Raw genomic sequence first — 13385 nt, 5'->3', positions numbered from 1 at the left:
AACTTTCTATAAATAATGTATACAGATTACAGTTTGACCTCATCAATTGTTTTAATGATTGATCTCAAATAATTACTACATCTTTAATATTTAATACCATGCACATATGGTTATTATTTATTTTTAATCTCACGTCCTTAAAACAATAATATACATTCTATATTTGTTTAAAATTGTGAAAAACATATAGATTTCGATTCGTATCAATGATCACGCGTGTTATTAATAATATATATCAAATGAAAATTTTACTTTTTAACTGTAAAAAGTAATTTGTTTAAACATCTTTGATCGAAGCCGATCGATATTAATAAAAGAATTTGGTTTCAAATAATAATTTTTTTCTCTTGTTTAAACATCTTTTAAGTGTATTTGAAAAAGACATTATTTCCATAACTCATACAAATAGTGTCACTCCATCTTGGCAAGGACTTAAACAAGAGAAAAAATTATTATTTGAAACCAAATTATTTTCAACCATCCAAGTGTTATACAAACATAACAAAAATAATAATTAAAGGAAAGCAAACCATATTCTATCTAACTCCAAACATAAGGAATTGTTGGGCAAAGAGTATGTCTTATAAGCTGTTTTAGGAGCTTATAAGGTGTTAGATATTATTTTAAAAATAAGTTGTTAATTAAAGTGTTTGGATGAACTTATTTTAAACAACTTAAAGATGTTGATGTGTTTGGTATTATAAAATTTTTTTATTGTCGAAATTATCAAAATGGGTAAAATACTATGAAAGTAATTTAAATAGTAATATACATAAAAAATAGTTTAAAATTTATCGTAAATGCTAAATATATATTAAAAATAAAACTATTTTTAATTTTAATTTAGAAAAAAATTGAGAAATTATGTACAAAAAATGAAAAAAGGCATAGTGAGAATTTAATAAAATATATAGGGATAATATAAAGAAGTAAAATATCAAATAAGATATTTTTAAAAAAATTAAGGGTGATCTTAATTTTTAAAAGCAGCTTATAAGCTGTCAAACATCTTATTTTGATAGCTTATAAGCTGTTTGACAAAAAAAATGTCAAACAAATTAAAAGAGCTTATAAGCTCTGAAACAACTTATAAAGCTGTTTTCAAGAGCTTATAAGTTCTCTCACACACCCTCTTACTTTTTAAAAAATAACTTATAAGCTGTCAAATAACTTATTTTGACAGCTTATAAGTTGTTTGACAAAAATTTTATCAAACAAATTTAAAAAGCTTATAAGCTTCGAAACATCTTATAATATGTTTTCAAGAGCTTATAAGTTCTCTCAAACACCCTTTGACTAAACTTATTAACAAGAGCTTATAAGATCCTAGAGGTGTTTGGGAGAGCTTTTAAGCTCTTAAAACAGCTTTAAGCTGTTTTAGAGCTTAAAAGCTCTCCGGATCTATTTGGTAATTTTTTTTAGAAACAGATTATAAGCTGTCAAAATAAGCTATTTGACAGCTTATAAGCTGTTTTTTAAAAAAGTAAGGGGGTAGGTACTTTTTTCAAAAACATCTTATTTTAACATTCTATCTCTCTAAAATATCCTTAAATATTTTAATAAATCTCCATCATATCCTCCACCCATTAAATATTAAATATTATTTTTAAAAAAAATTCCAAATCACATAAATTTTTCTAAAATAAAATATTATAACAATTTTATTTTTTAATATATGTTTATTCTAAAACTATTTTCATATATGTATAACTCGAAACATTATTTTCATATAATTATACCCTTTTTTGTAATTTCGACCATAAAAAATCTTATAATACCAAACACATCAACATCTTTAAGTTGTTTAGAATAAGTTTACCCAAACACTTGAACAGCTTATTTTTAAAATAAGTTCTAACATATTTTAGGAGCTTATATATAAGGGTGTTTGGCTAAGCTTATTAAAAAGAGCTTATAAGCTGTTAGAACTTATTTTAAAAATAAGTTGTTAAAGTGTTTGAGTAAACTTATTTTAAACAACTTAAAGATGTTGATATGTTTGGTACTATAAGATCTTTTTATTGTCAAAATATCAAAAATGATATAATTATATGAAAATAATGTTTCGAGTTATACATATACGAAAATAGTTTGAAAATAAACTTATATTAAAAAATAAAATTGTTTTAATATTTTATTTTAGAAAAATTTATGTGATTTGTAATTTTTTTAAAATAATATTTAATATTTAATGGGTGGAGGATATGATGGAGATTTATGAAAATATTTAAGGATATTTTAGATATAAGATCTGTTTGAAAAAAACATCTCTCATTACTTTTTTAAAAACATCTTATAAGATGTTAAACAACTTATTTTGACAGCTTATAAGTTGTTTTTAAAAAAATTTACCTAACACAATTCCGAAGCTTAAAAGCTCTAAAACAGCTTATAAACTGTTTCAAAGAGCTTTTAAAATCTGTCAAACACCCTCTTAAGACCACCATTCATATCTTAACATATATATAAAAAAATGCTCATAAATACATATGCCAAACAAACAATCCTCTAGAACAAACCAAAATTATAATTATAATTTAATAATTTTGTGATACGGATTTCTAATATGAGACCGAGTCAATGACTAACCACATGGACTTAAATCTATGAAACTGTCTCAAAATTTTTAAAATATCAATTCACATTCGATGGTTATTTAATTCTAGCATTTTCATTACCGTTTGAATTAAGCAAAGTGAATGCATATAAACAAATGATGCCATATAGAATATATTGTATTAATTTCGACCTCTCGTTTGAGAATTATGACTATACAATAATATTATACCCCAAAATTCATGCTCTAAAGCAAAAGAAATATATTTTAATTAAAAATCCGGCAAGTAACTTCATGTATAAAGTACTTTGCACTTTCGATTTCCCGAATTATATAAACTAATGGGATCCAAAACATTAAAGAAAAACCAAGAGCAAAAAGTAAATTTTTTTAAAAATTTAATTAATCGATTGTCATTAAGTTACTGAATGAAAAAAATGGGATGAAATCGTCGAATGATTGTTTGTAAGTTTTAAAAATAAGTGATTATTGTTTTTTTTTTTTACAAAATTTAATTAATCGATTGCCATTAAAGTTATTAAATGAAAAAAATGGGATGAAATCACCAAAATGAATGTTTGCAAGCTTTAAAAATAAATCATTATTGATTTTCTTTTTCTACACAAATTTGTGAAGAAAAAAAATTAATAATTACTTGTTTTTAGAGTTTGCAAATACTTCTGAAATAAATTTTGATCACAATCGTGAGAAGCCACTTTACTCTTAGGCTGCGTTTATTTGCCTTGATAAATGAGAGATAACATAATTAATACTGACTAATCCTATGTTTACTTGTCCAAAGTGGTTTACCTGACTAGCGTAATTTGCAGGCTATTGCGTTAGTCCGGCGGTTTACCTAGAGCGCACCGGAAGGTAACGGCTGCGGATTTCCACGTCACAAAAAAATATTATATTAATAACCACATTTTTATCTATTCTTGCACAATCTCATGTTTCAAAGTAAACACACCCTTAAGACACTGCTTGGCTCGTGTATGAGATGATGCATGATTCATAATATGAAGATTATAAATCAAAATACTTGGATAATATATTAGTGCACCACACTAATCCTTTATAATATTTGAGTCAAGCATTGGACAAAGCAAATATGATTACTCTATATCATCCGCATTAAACGATGCCTTTATGCTACTCTATCTATGACAAATTTAAAAATTTCCTTTTATTCTTAATCGAAAAAGACGAATTTCTTCTTATTCTTCTTGTTTTTTTTTTAAAGTAACTTCTTTCCCAAAAAAAAAAAATAATATGTAATCAAATATTACAATCTGAAGTTCATTCTCCAATTGTAGAAGAAATGGTAAGGTCACAAATTAATTAAACTAATCAAAAAGTTATTAAATAATTTGATGGAGTTAAATATACTATTAATAACCATATTAATTAAGTTATATAAAAAACAACATAAATAACCTTATGAATGAATCGCATATAAATAAGAGGCTAAAAAAATTTGTAATTAAACTCACTAATCAAACTCATATATTTTTTAATATATATATATATATAATTAATTATATTTTTAAAAAATAATAATTGAGTTTAACAATATTAATATCAATATTAAAACTTAAAGCCTAAACGCGTTCTGTTTAGAACACTGGCGAGAACTCGAGTCCAGCTCGTTCCTCTCACCGAACGCCTGAAATTATCGTTCATATCCGCCGGAGATATCGGCGGCGTTGTACATTTCATCGATCATCATGTCAGTTGAGATAAAGCTTTCTCGATTCAACCGTATATATTGCCCCGATGTGAGTTCTTTTCTTTTCCCGCTGGATATTTTGCTGAACCATAATCTTTATTTTTTTTGCATGATTTTGATCAAAATGACTCATTTTTACCCGAATAATTGTTGAAAGGAGCCCCTGGAAGGTAAGGTGATCACCAAGCTACAATCCGGGGTCTCGTATCAGTCGATTCGCGTCACCATCGATGGCGCTGTTAATTTACAGGTTTGCTTATTTTCGTTGAATCTTTCTTGTTAGACACTTTTGATGTTTGTAATTTTGGTGATGTAACTAAATTAACAAATATCTTCGAGCTTTTTCTGTAATTTATTCATCAATATTTGATTGATCTAGGTTCGCGGAGGATCCGCTGGAGTTATAGAGTCTTTTTACGGTGTCATTAAGCCAATCCGGATAATGTAAGTATCACCTGTTTATATGCGCGAAATGCCGTTAAAGCTTTGATTTTTAAGTTTACTAAAGCTATTGTTGGCTGTAGTTTAGGTGCATTTGACTGTTTTTTTTAGCCATTTGGCAATATAATGAAGTGGGGGAAAATGTAATCTTAATTTTACAGTAGTTAACTGAAGACATTTCAAAATCTTCTTGGGTTATCTATCAGTTGCAGTAGTCTTGTTTTGTTTTGGACCTTTTGATAGGTCTAGTTTTAATGGAGTCTAAGGAAGGTTAATCTATTATGACGGAGACCAGCATCTAACGATCAATCCAAAATAAATGTTGCCGTTAGGCTTTTAATCCTGAATGTATTATTTCGCCACCAGAGGAAAATACAGTTTTAGTAGAAGCTAATGATTATGCTTGTACTCAGTTGTGCAACTCCTATTGCTTTGCTTTCACACTTATTATTAATTTATTGAATTTGTGATGTGAGGAACAGTAAGAAGGTTGTGGAAGTAAGATCATCAGGAAAGCTTGGATCAGGGACAACAGAGGTTCGTGATCCCTGCTAGTAAATAAAAGCAATATGTCTCTTTCTGGAATATCTAATGTAAGTATTTCTCATTACAGATTCCATTTTCTATTATCCTAAAAGATCCGAAAGAAGAAAATTTGGAGAAGTTTTATGAAACATACCATGGAAGCAACATTAGCATCCAGGTCTACTAATGATTATTTGTATCTTCACTTCTTTTCAAGCGCATCTCTAGATTAAATACTAGCATCATCCTGTTATTTCAGGAGGAATATTCATATGCTTGAATGTTATAATTGCTATCACAGTATCTGATGACTGTAGATGTCGTTAGAGGATACTTGCACAAACCATTGACTGAAACAATGGAATTTATTGTTGAAAGTGAAAAAGGTACATATGCTTCTATCTTGTGGATGTCTATTTTCTATGCTAGCTTGTATGTGATAGCATTGACCTTTTATTTCCCTGGCCACTCATCTCAGACAATCTTCTACAGAAACCGGTTTCTCCTGAAATGGTCATCTTTTATATTACGCAAGACACTCAAAGGCATCAATTGCTTCCTGAACTAAAATCAGGTCGCTTTCAAGTTATTTCCATCCATTTTTAATTGAACTTGCAATTTACCCACTGGTTCATTCTATAAAATGTTGAGAAAGAGAATACCTATGTTTTTCCATGTTGACATGAACGTATTTGTGATAACTGCCATTTCTTCATGCTAAGAGGCACTCAAGTCATATTAACTGCGCTTCTTGATGTCAGTTCTCGTTTAGTTTCTCTGTATTCTTCTTCTTCTCCATTTTTTCCCCGGTACAATACAATTGTCTGAAGTACCCAGGAACTGTAATGTGTAGCTGCTCAGGGTCGGCTCTTTCTTCCTTCTGATTATGTAATGCACTTTTTAAACCAGTACAAACTGTTTACCACTCAAAAGAGAGTTTTGGATAAGGAGTGTAAAGGTGTCGATAGTGAATTTGACTTTTCTTCAGCATTCCCACCTACATTTTATCTTATTTGCAAGCTCTCTCATTCTACACTTATGTCTGCATGTAGATTCAGTTACACCTAGAGCTTCAGACTTCGGAGAGAACAACAAAAAGTTTTGTGCATGAATCATACTGGTTTTTGTAATCAACTTAATATTAAATAACTTCTTTATGGATAGGGGTGTGTCCCAATGGTCGACTTTCTTGAGAGCTGGCTGCTTTAATGCAGGATCCATGAGGATTATACATAAATCAAGTTTTTTTTCTATGCTTTATGACTCTTTGCAAGTCATTGTATTGTGTGGGGACATTACCCTACTCCATGTTAATATTTTAAATTGAAATCAGTTTTCTTATGGAGCTCTGCTGATTTGCTCATCTTTTTAATACTATAACTTATTATTTGAGTTTCGGGCCACAGAAACAGCATGTTCTACATGTCGTGTTAGCTAGATTCCAATTGGTCACATGATACTCATGGTCTTCATTTTAAATAATTTGACAAAGGTTCACTAATAGATATTGTTGTCAATAAATAGGTGGTTTCCGGGTAACCGGGAAGATATGTACTCAATGCTCACTGATGGATCCCGTCGGTGGTGAGTTAACTGTTGAGGCATCTGCTCTTCCTATTCAATCGATCGATATCCACGTGCTTAGAGTGGAGTCAATTTTGATTGGCGAAAAGATAGCGACAGAGACCTCTTTGATTCAAACAACTCAGGCATTCATCATTCACTTGACTGAAATTTGGTTTTATTTTGTATCTATATTTATGTCTGTAAAGGTTCTCTCTTGTTAGATAGCAGATGGAGATGTTTGCCGACAAATGTCTTTGCCAATTTATATTATTCTGCCCCGCCTTGTGACTTGTCCAACCATTTTTGCCGGGTGGGTGTTTTGACTGCTGATCTCTTTTTTGTATTTTTTGGTAATTCACACACTCAAGAAAGCTATTCATGATGCATAGATTGTGTTTAGTATTAATAATGAATATCAACTTCCCATGGTGATGGTTTTTCGAGGTCCTTTGTGTCGTTTGAATGGTGAAATCTCATATCATCCTTATTGATCTGGGCGAAGAAAAATCGCCCAAAACTAAAAGGATGAAGCTATTAAAAATTAAAATCCAAGTTGGACCAACCAATCTTAACTAGACTCCAAATTTACCCTCCAGTGTTTGCTTGTAACCCGTGGCTTTCCATTTTTTGACACACTGGGTATTTATTTAAGTTCTTACTTTTTATAATTGTGCTTTTACTATCTTCCCTTCAACAATAATCAAAATTATGATTTCAACTATTTATGAAGAAATCTCGTGATCTAAGGTTTGGTATCTTGTAGACTTGTGCCATCTGCACTTTCCATTTTTGGGAATTGTGGATGCAATTTTATTAATTGCAACTATTTTTATAAATTATGTTTCATACCTTAGAGTTTGCTGGCCTCTTTCATTATGCGAACAGCATGGAAGGCATTGCCTTTTGCTTTTAATTTACTCTCTGGGAATCGTTTCTTGTCTACTATTTCTTTATCAAGTTATTGGTTAAACTTTAGCATATAGATGTGAAATTATGAGCTGGCCGAGTCTATCCTTTAATGGTATCAGGTGTTATATCCAATCTGATTTTAGCTTGTTTCCATTTGGTGTCACCTGTTATGACATGGCTGTCACGCTAAAGTATAAGATTTTCTTGGCAGTCCATTTTCAGTGGAGTTCAAGGTTACCATAGCCATTACCTTCGTGTCAGATGTATCCAAGAAGCGCTTGAAGTCCGACCCAAAAACTCCTACGCCATGGGTATGCATCCAGTCTATTACGCTGTTGTTGTTTTACTTACATATGAGAATGCAGTTGTCACTTTGTTGCAATCTTAATCTGCTCTAGCTGTTTACTAATATATATATAGACAGCAATGGAAAGTGTGCCTTTAGAACTGGTGCGCACAAAGTGAAATATTGCAGAAGGTATCGTTGTCGCCTCTTTTTTTTAAAAAAATTTAATTCTATGCCAAGCGAAATGAATTGAAAACCAATTCTCAGATTACCTGGTAATATAGTAACTGTACATTTTGATATCAGGTCTCCTGCTGTAATATTTCAACTGCATTAGATGTCAAGCATCGGTTGGCTGTATTTACCAAGACTCAACGAATACACAGCGAAGAGGTCAGATACGAGCAAGACTTGGCATTTTCACGAATTATAATAGTTTTTGCAGCCAGCCTTGTGATGGGTCCATTCAATTGGTATTTTGGATGAGACAATTGAAATCTGCAGCTTATGCAAAATGTTACATTGGTTGTTTGTATTATGTTAATGTTGTTTATAAAAATTGATAGTTTTTCCAACAAAGCCACTGATGTTGTGGGAAGCTGTAGACGGTTGTGCGTTCGTTCAACATCATCTCAAAATTATTGAATAAACCCTCAAAAACCTCTAGATTCCCTCACTCTAAGACGGGGATGCCAATCTCATCAAGTTTTGTATTGAAGGAGCTTGGACATGAGCATCAGTGATATAGCCAAAAGAAGCAAAAGCTCCTGTCATGATGAATCCTGCGATATATTGGTGATGAGTATATAATGCAGCTTGAGTAGTAAAGTCTTGTGCTATGAATACATAAGCAGGTAAAGAGTACATGTGTTGAGCTACTAAGGAAGTAATAACTTCTAAAGAAGCTAGAGCAAGGCCTAATTGAAAATGAAGCGAATTATTATTGTGTCATAAAGACCCTTATGCCCACGGCCCAATCGTCCCCCAGGAGGAATATGTGCACCTCTTGATGTGCAACATGGTAATGAGACCGAAAAGGTTGATTTGCAGACAATCACTTATACATACATCACCATAATGTGGAAAACGCCAGAGTGACCATAAAGATTGTGTCGATGCTACCCCATAAACACCGAAATCGAATAGTTTGTTTCCAATCAAGTGAGTTACTATGATCCACACGTTGTGACAACCCACAAAGAGTTGCTAGGAACTCTCCGCGCCTGAATAATTCATCTCATCTCTCAAGAAAGTTCCTCAAACGCCAAATTAAAAGAATTCTACACTATCATCACAGTGCCAAACGACACCCTCTGCAGGAGACGATTCAGGATTGCCATTATCAGTACCCATCTAATATAGGCTAAAACCATCAATTCGATAGTGGAACACAAATACTTGGATTTAAATTATAAAAGTTTTTATTGTGTCTTAATATGAGCTGCACTTCTCCACGTTTTCTACTTGAACCATTCTCTGTTGGTGTGTTAGTTGTCCCACCTTGTCCGAGTAAAGTTCTCGAGAGTCTTTCGAGCTAGCATTTGAGGTTGAGTTAGGTTCAAGTCCATCATCTTTAACATGATTTGTCCTTGTGTATATTCATCTCCATATTCAGATTATTTTCTGTTTGGATCTATTTCTTTCTGTCCAGCCGGAGATAACATAAGCTCTTAGATTCAGCATCGCCTGTACTTTATTTCTCGTTTGAAGACACCACACACTGACACACGGCCCGACACCTACAGTGACCTACATAACATAAGCTCTTAGATTAAGCATTGCCTTTACTTTATTTCTCGTTTGAAGACACCACACACGACCCGCCGCCAAGACTCTCAACTGCCAACCACTGTCAATAATGGGGAAAACAAAGAGAACTAACAGCAAGAACGCCCAACTTAGCGATCCAAGCGGCTTATCTTAACTGTAAAACGAAGCATAAGGAGTGCCCAACAATACAAAAAATCTGCCTCCAGTTATAATTGAAGGTGATTCCGGAGCAAGCAGTACTGGGAAGTACATAATTTTTGGACTTAAATAAAATCTGATCAAGGGAACCATCTTCAGTGGATATACAATCCAGAACATCAGACAACACAATAAGATACTAACAATCAACATGATACTCAAAAGTTGATGCCTACATTAAATCCATAAACAAAACATTCACCAAAAATATGAAATAACAAAGTATCTGTATACTTAAAGACAGTTGATTCTCTAGCTCGGCTCCATCATATTTTATAGATTGAAAATAACCTCTTGCCGTCGAAGGTTTGTTTCAATTGCTTCCAACCGTGAATATGAACCTGGATGTCATCATTTCCAAGGTTCCGTTGTTCCTCTTGTATCTCCCTTGCAGAAGAATTAGCTGAATCCTTACATCCTTCCAATGACATTGTTCTAAGTGTTGGTATCTCTCCAATACCATATGGAATTTCCTTCAAGTTTTTGACATGTCGAAGTGCAAGGTTCTCAAGGCATGGGAAGTGAGAGCTGTCTGCTATCCACTCTTCAAGATCGGTGCTTTCGATTTGAAGGGACTTCAATCGAAGGAATTCTCCTTCCACTGGATTCCATTGAGCCCCATGGACGGCATTGTTTTTCAATTTGAGAACTTCAAGATGAGGCAACGAACCAACCGATGTCAAATCTTCCCAAGACACTCCGCAGTAGCTCAATGTCAACTTCTTGAGAGAATGAGGATAGCAGATATTCCGTAGCACATCCTTGTCACACTCTAAGAAAAGTGATTCAAGATTACATAACTGGACAAGTTTGTTAACTTCATGGTAATGCCATCCGTAGCCTCGAGCAAAATGTCTATAATTAATTCCCAATTTTTTTATGTTTGGGATTCTACGAATAACCTCATCGGTACACCTGAAATTTCTTATCTTATAAAGCGTCTGCAGATTTTTTAAAACAAAAAAATCTCGCCTGCTTTTTCCGCTCTTGGTGCTCGGAGGATGAGGCAAATAAAAGTCTCCTTCTTCCTTTTTTAGATGCCTGAGTTGTGGCATTTCCCATATTTCAGCTGGTAGATTCATTGGTGTCTCACTCGAAATACCAGCAATAATAACAGTCTGCAGATTCCAAAGTAGGGATAGAGATTTTAAAGGATTCAACAGATCTTGAAACAAAGGAGCCTTGAAAGCAATGTATCTCGAGTTAACCAGTCGCAGAATTTCTTCGTAAGAGTAGATATCGTCCATGTTGAGTACTCTTAGCCGTCTAAAATTAAGAGGCAGCTTTGTAGATGTTGATTTTAATTCACAACATATCAATGAACGGGTACATAATGCTACATTCATGGCATCAAATATCTGTTGATATCTATCTTCCTTGAAACTTTGATGAATAATAAGACGGCGCTCATTATAGATGCTTGTAGGACTACCGTTGAGGTTACTCATCATAACGACACGAAGAAACTTCTCCTTTTCAGCTTCCCTAAGGCATAAGTCTCTTAAGAGATCGTGGATGGTGCAAGTTTTGATTTTGTTGCTAGACCCGTAATCATGAACCTGAATCAGATTTCTATCTATTAGATCTTTTAAATTATCCTCTGCAATTTCCTCCAAACTTCTAGATCTTATTGGTTTAAGAATCCCCTCCGCAACCCATATTTTTACGAGCCTTGAAATACTAATTTCACAGTCTTCAGGAAATATGGCCATATAAAGGAAACACGGTTTCAGACAAACAGGTAAATACTTATAACTTAAAGATAATATCTCGGAACAATTCCCATTGTCTCCCATATTCACTGCTGTGAACGTATCATTAGCAACACTCTCCCAATCTTCAACTTTACCACTCACCTTTGCAAGAAGTCCACCAATAGCAACAATTGCTAGAGGGAGTCCTCTACAATTTCTCACGATCGTCTTTCCTACTTCCTCTAGTTCAGGAGTGCAACTATCTGGTTCAAACACCTTGTCACAAAACAAAGTCCAACTATTAACCTCGTCTAGAAAATGTAGCCGATGAGGGGCACAAGACTGAAAATTATCGGCCACATTTGATAGTCTTGTAGTTACCACGACTCGACTACCATTGTTATTATCCGGAAAGAACCTCTTTATGTCATCCCAAACCTCTGTACTCCATATGTCATCCATTACAATGAAATACCTTCTACCAAACAAACTTCTATATAGAAATAATCCTAATTCACCATAACTACTCTGGGTAATTTCTTTTCCTTCCCCTGCAAGAACTCCTATATCTTTTAGTAGGCCTAAAAGGATTTCGTGCACACTATATTGTTGAGATATTGTAACCCAAGCTTGAACATCAAAGTGTTGCACAATCAAAGGATTGTCGAAAACATTTTTGGCGAGGGTAGTCTTGCCGATGCCACCCATCCCGACGACCGAGAGAATCTGGAGATTTGATTCGTCCCCAGTGAGTGTCTCCATTATTTGAATCAAATCCTCATCAAATCCCACCATAGTATTCTTGCTATTGGAAGCACCTCGTATGAAAGAACCAGCAGTCGCATCTTGTCTTGGCTGCGGCACGATTTTTATCCCTTCAGTGTCCTTAATCTGCATCACATCTTTCTTCATAAAACCAATTTCTTCTACTACTTTCTGCAATTCTTGACGGAACAGAGTGGAGGTACTTTCACTTCCAGCTTCAGAATCTTCAAGAATTTGATCCACCACACGACTTTCGATGATATCTTCTGCTGCATATGCCGAGCTTACGATTTTTTCCTCCAATGCCCGAATCTCGTCCCCCCTTATTAGCGAAATATCCTCAAGAAAATCTTGCAGGAAAGTGATACTTTCAAGCAGAGAATGGATCTGGGCTTTGTCAAGAACATCCCTTTGGCGCGGTGGGTGTTGCAAAATCTGGTCAAGAACATGTCCGAGAGAGAGCAGTGATGCATAAGCCGCCATTGCTGATAGATTTCTTAAGTGCCCGAAATCACAATATGTCCTTTCTTTGCACTAGCGTTGACTTCTCGCGTTCACTCGCCATCATCTCTTGCTATTTTGTAAGGCACTGTCAATTGATGGGCACGGGGAGTAAAGCTCCAAGAGGAGCTTAACTGAATTTGGTCCAAAACGTGGTGGACTAAAATACCATTCTTAAGAAGTGTAACACTTCGATATTTTAGCAACTGAATTTATCCACATTCCATTTATCTTCCCACGTTGTATTCCCTCACAACTCCGACATTTATCTTTCTTAATCCCGATAAATATTGAAGACCACTTCTACTCGTGATTTTTCTCCTTTGTGGTTACAATTTTTTGATGAACAACATAATCAGAAGTTTTATCCAAGCTGATTTTAGCTTGTTTCCATAATTCCATTTGGTGTCACCTACTATATATGCCATGACTGCTGCATATGTG

The 13385-nt window shown here is 33.8% G+C and overlaps 2 protein-coding genes across 8 annotated transcripts; one reads left to right on the top strand and one right to left on the bottom strand.

Moving 5' to 3' along the window:
- The first annotated feature begins 4179 nt into the window (after positions 1–4179).
- LOC140860310 (uncharacterized) lies at positions 4180–8790 on the top strand. Of its 7 annotated transcripts, none has more exons than XM_073263264.1 (12): positions 4180–4335; positions 4444–4536; positions 4666–4730; positions 5210–5264; positions 5341–5430; positions 5554–5638; positions 5731–5826; positions 6777–6961; positions 7040–7128; positions 7939–8038; positions 8152–8205; positions 8320–8788. In XM_073263264.1, exons 1-11 carry the CDS (start codon positions 4285–4287, stop codon positions 8170–8172), a joined length of 930 nt encoding a protein of 309 aa, XP_073119365.1. In that variant the 5' UTR covers positions 4180–4284; the 3' UTR covers positions 8173–8205; positions 8320–8788. The 7 variants fall into 7 exon arrangements, 4 of the variants coding, with proteins under 4 accessions (XP_073119365.1, XP_073119364.1, XP_073119363.1 ...); XM_073263263.1 differs by having other exon boundaries at positions 8148–8205; positions 8320–8786; XR_012143673.1 differs by having other exon boundaries at positions 7047–7128; positions 8148–8790.
- Positions 8791–10045: 1255 nt separating this feature from the next.
- Positions 10046–13171, bottom strand: LOC140864765 (putative late blight resistance protein homolog R1B-23). Its single transcript, XM_073269111.1, has one exon. The coding sequence runs from the start codon at positions 12921–12923 to the stop codon at positions 10248–10250; it is 2676 nt and encodes an 891-aa protein (XP_073125212.1). The 5' UTR covers positions 12924–13171; the 3' UTR covers positions 10046–10247.
- Between the last annotated feature and the right edge of the window lie 214 nt (positions 13172–13385).

Source organism: Henckelia pumila, chromosome 4, assembly GCF_033568475.1.
Source record: "Henckelia pumila isolate YLH828 chromosome 4, ASM3356847v2, whole genome shotgun sequence".
Classification (NCBI taxonomy): domain Eukaryota; kingdom Viridiplantae; phylum Streptophyta; class Magnoliopsida; order Lamiales; family Gesneriaceae; genus Henckelia; species Henckelia pumila.
Note: the sequence above shows the minus strand (reverse complement) of the source record. Positions and strands in the feature narration are given on the sequence as shown.

Coding starts and splice junctions, on each gene's coding strand:
- LOC140860310 (XM_073263262.1), top strand. CDS start 4,285: ATGTCAGTTGAGATAAAGCTTTCTCGATTCAACCGTATATATTGCCCC. Junction 5,431..5,553: donor GAAGCAACATTAGCATCCAG/GTCTACTAATGA, acceptor TTGCTATCACAG/TATCTGATGACTGTAGATGT. Junction 5,827..6,776: donor GCTTCCTGAACTAAAATCAG/GTCGCTTTCAAG, acceptor GTCAATAAATAG/GTGGTTTCCGGGTAACCGGG.
- LOC140864765 (XM_073269111.1), bottom strand. CDS start 12,923: ATGGCGGCTTATGCATCACTGCTCTCTCTCGGACATGTTCTTGACCAG.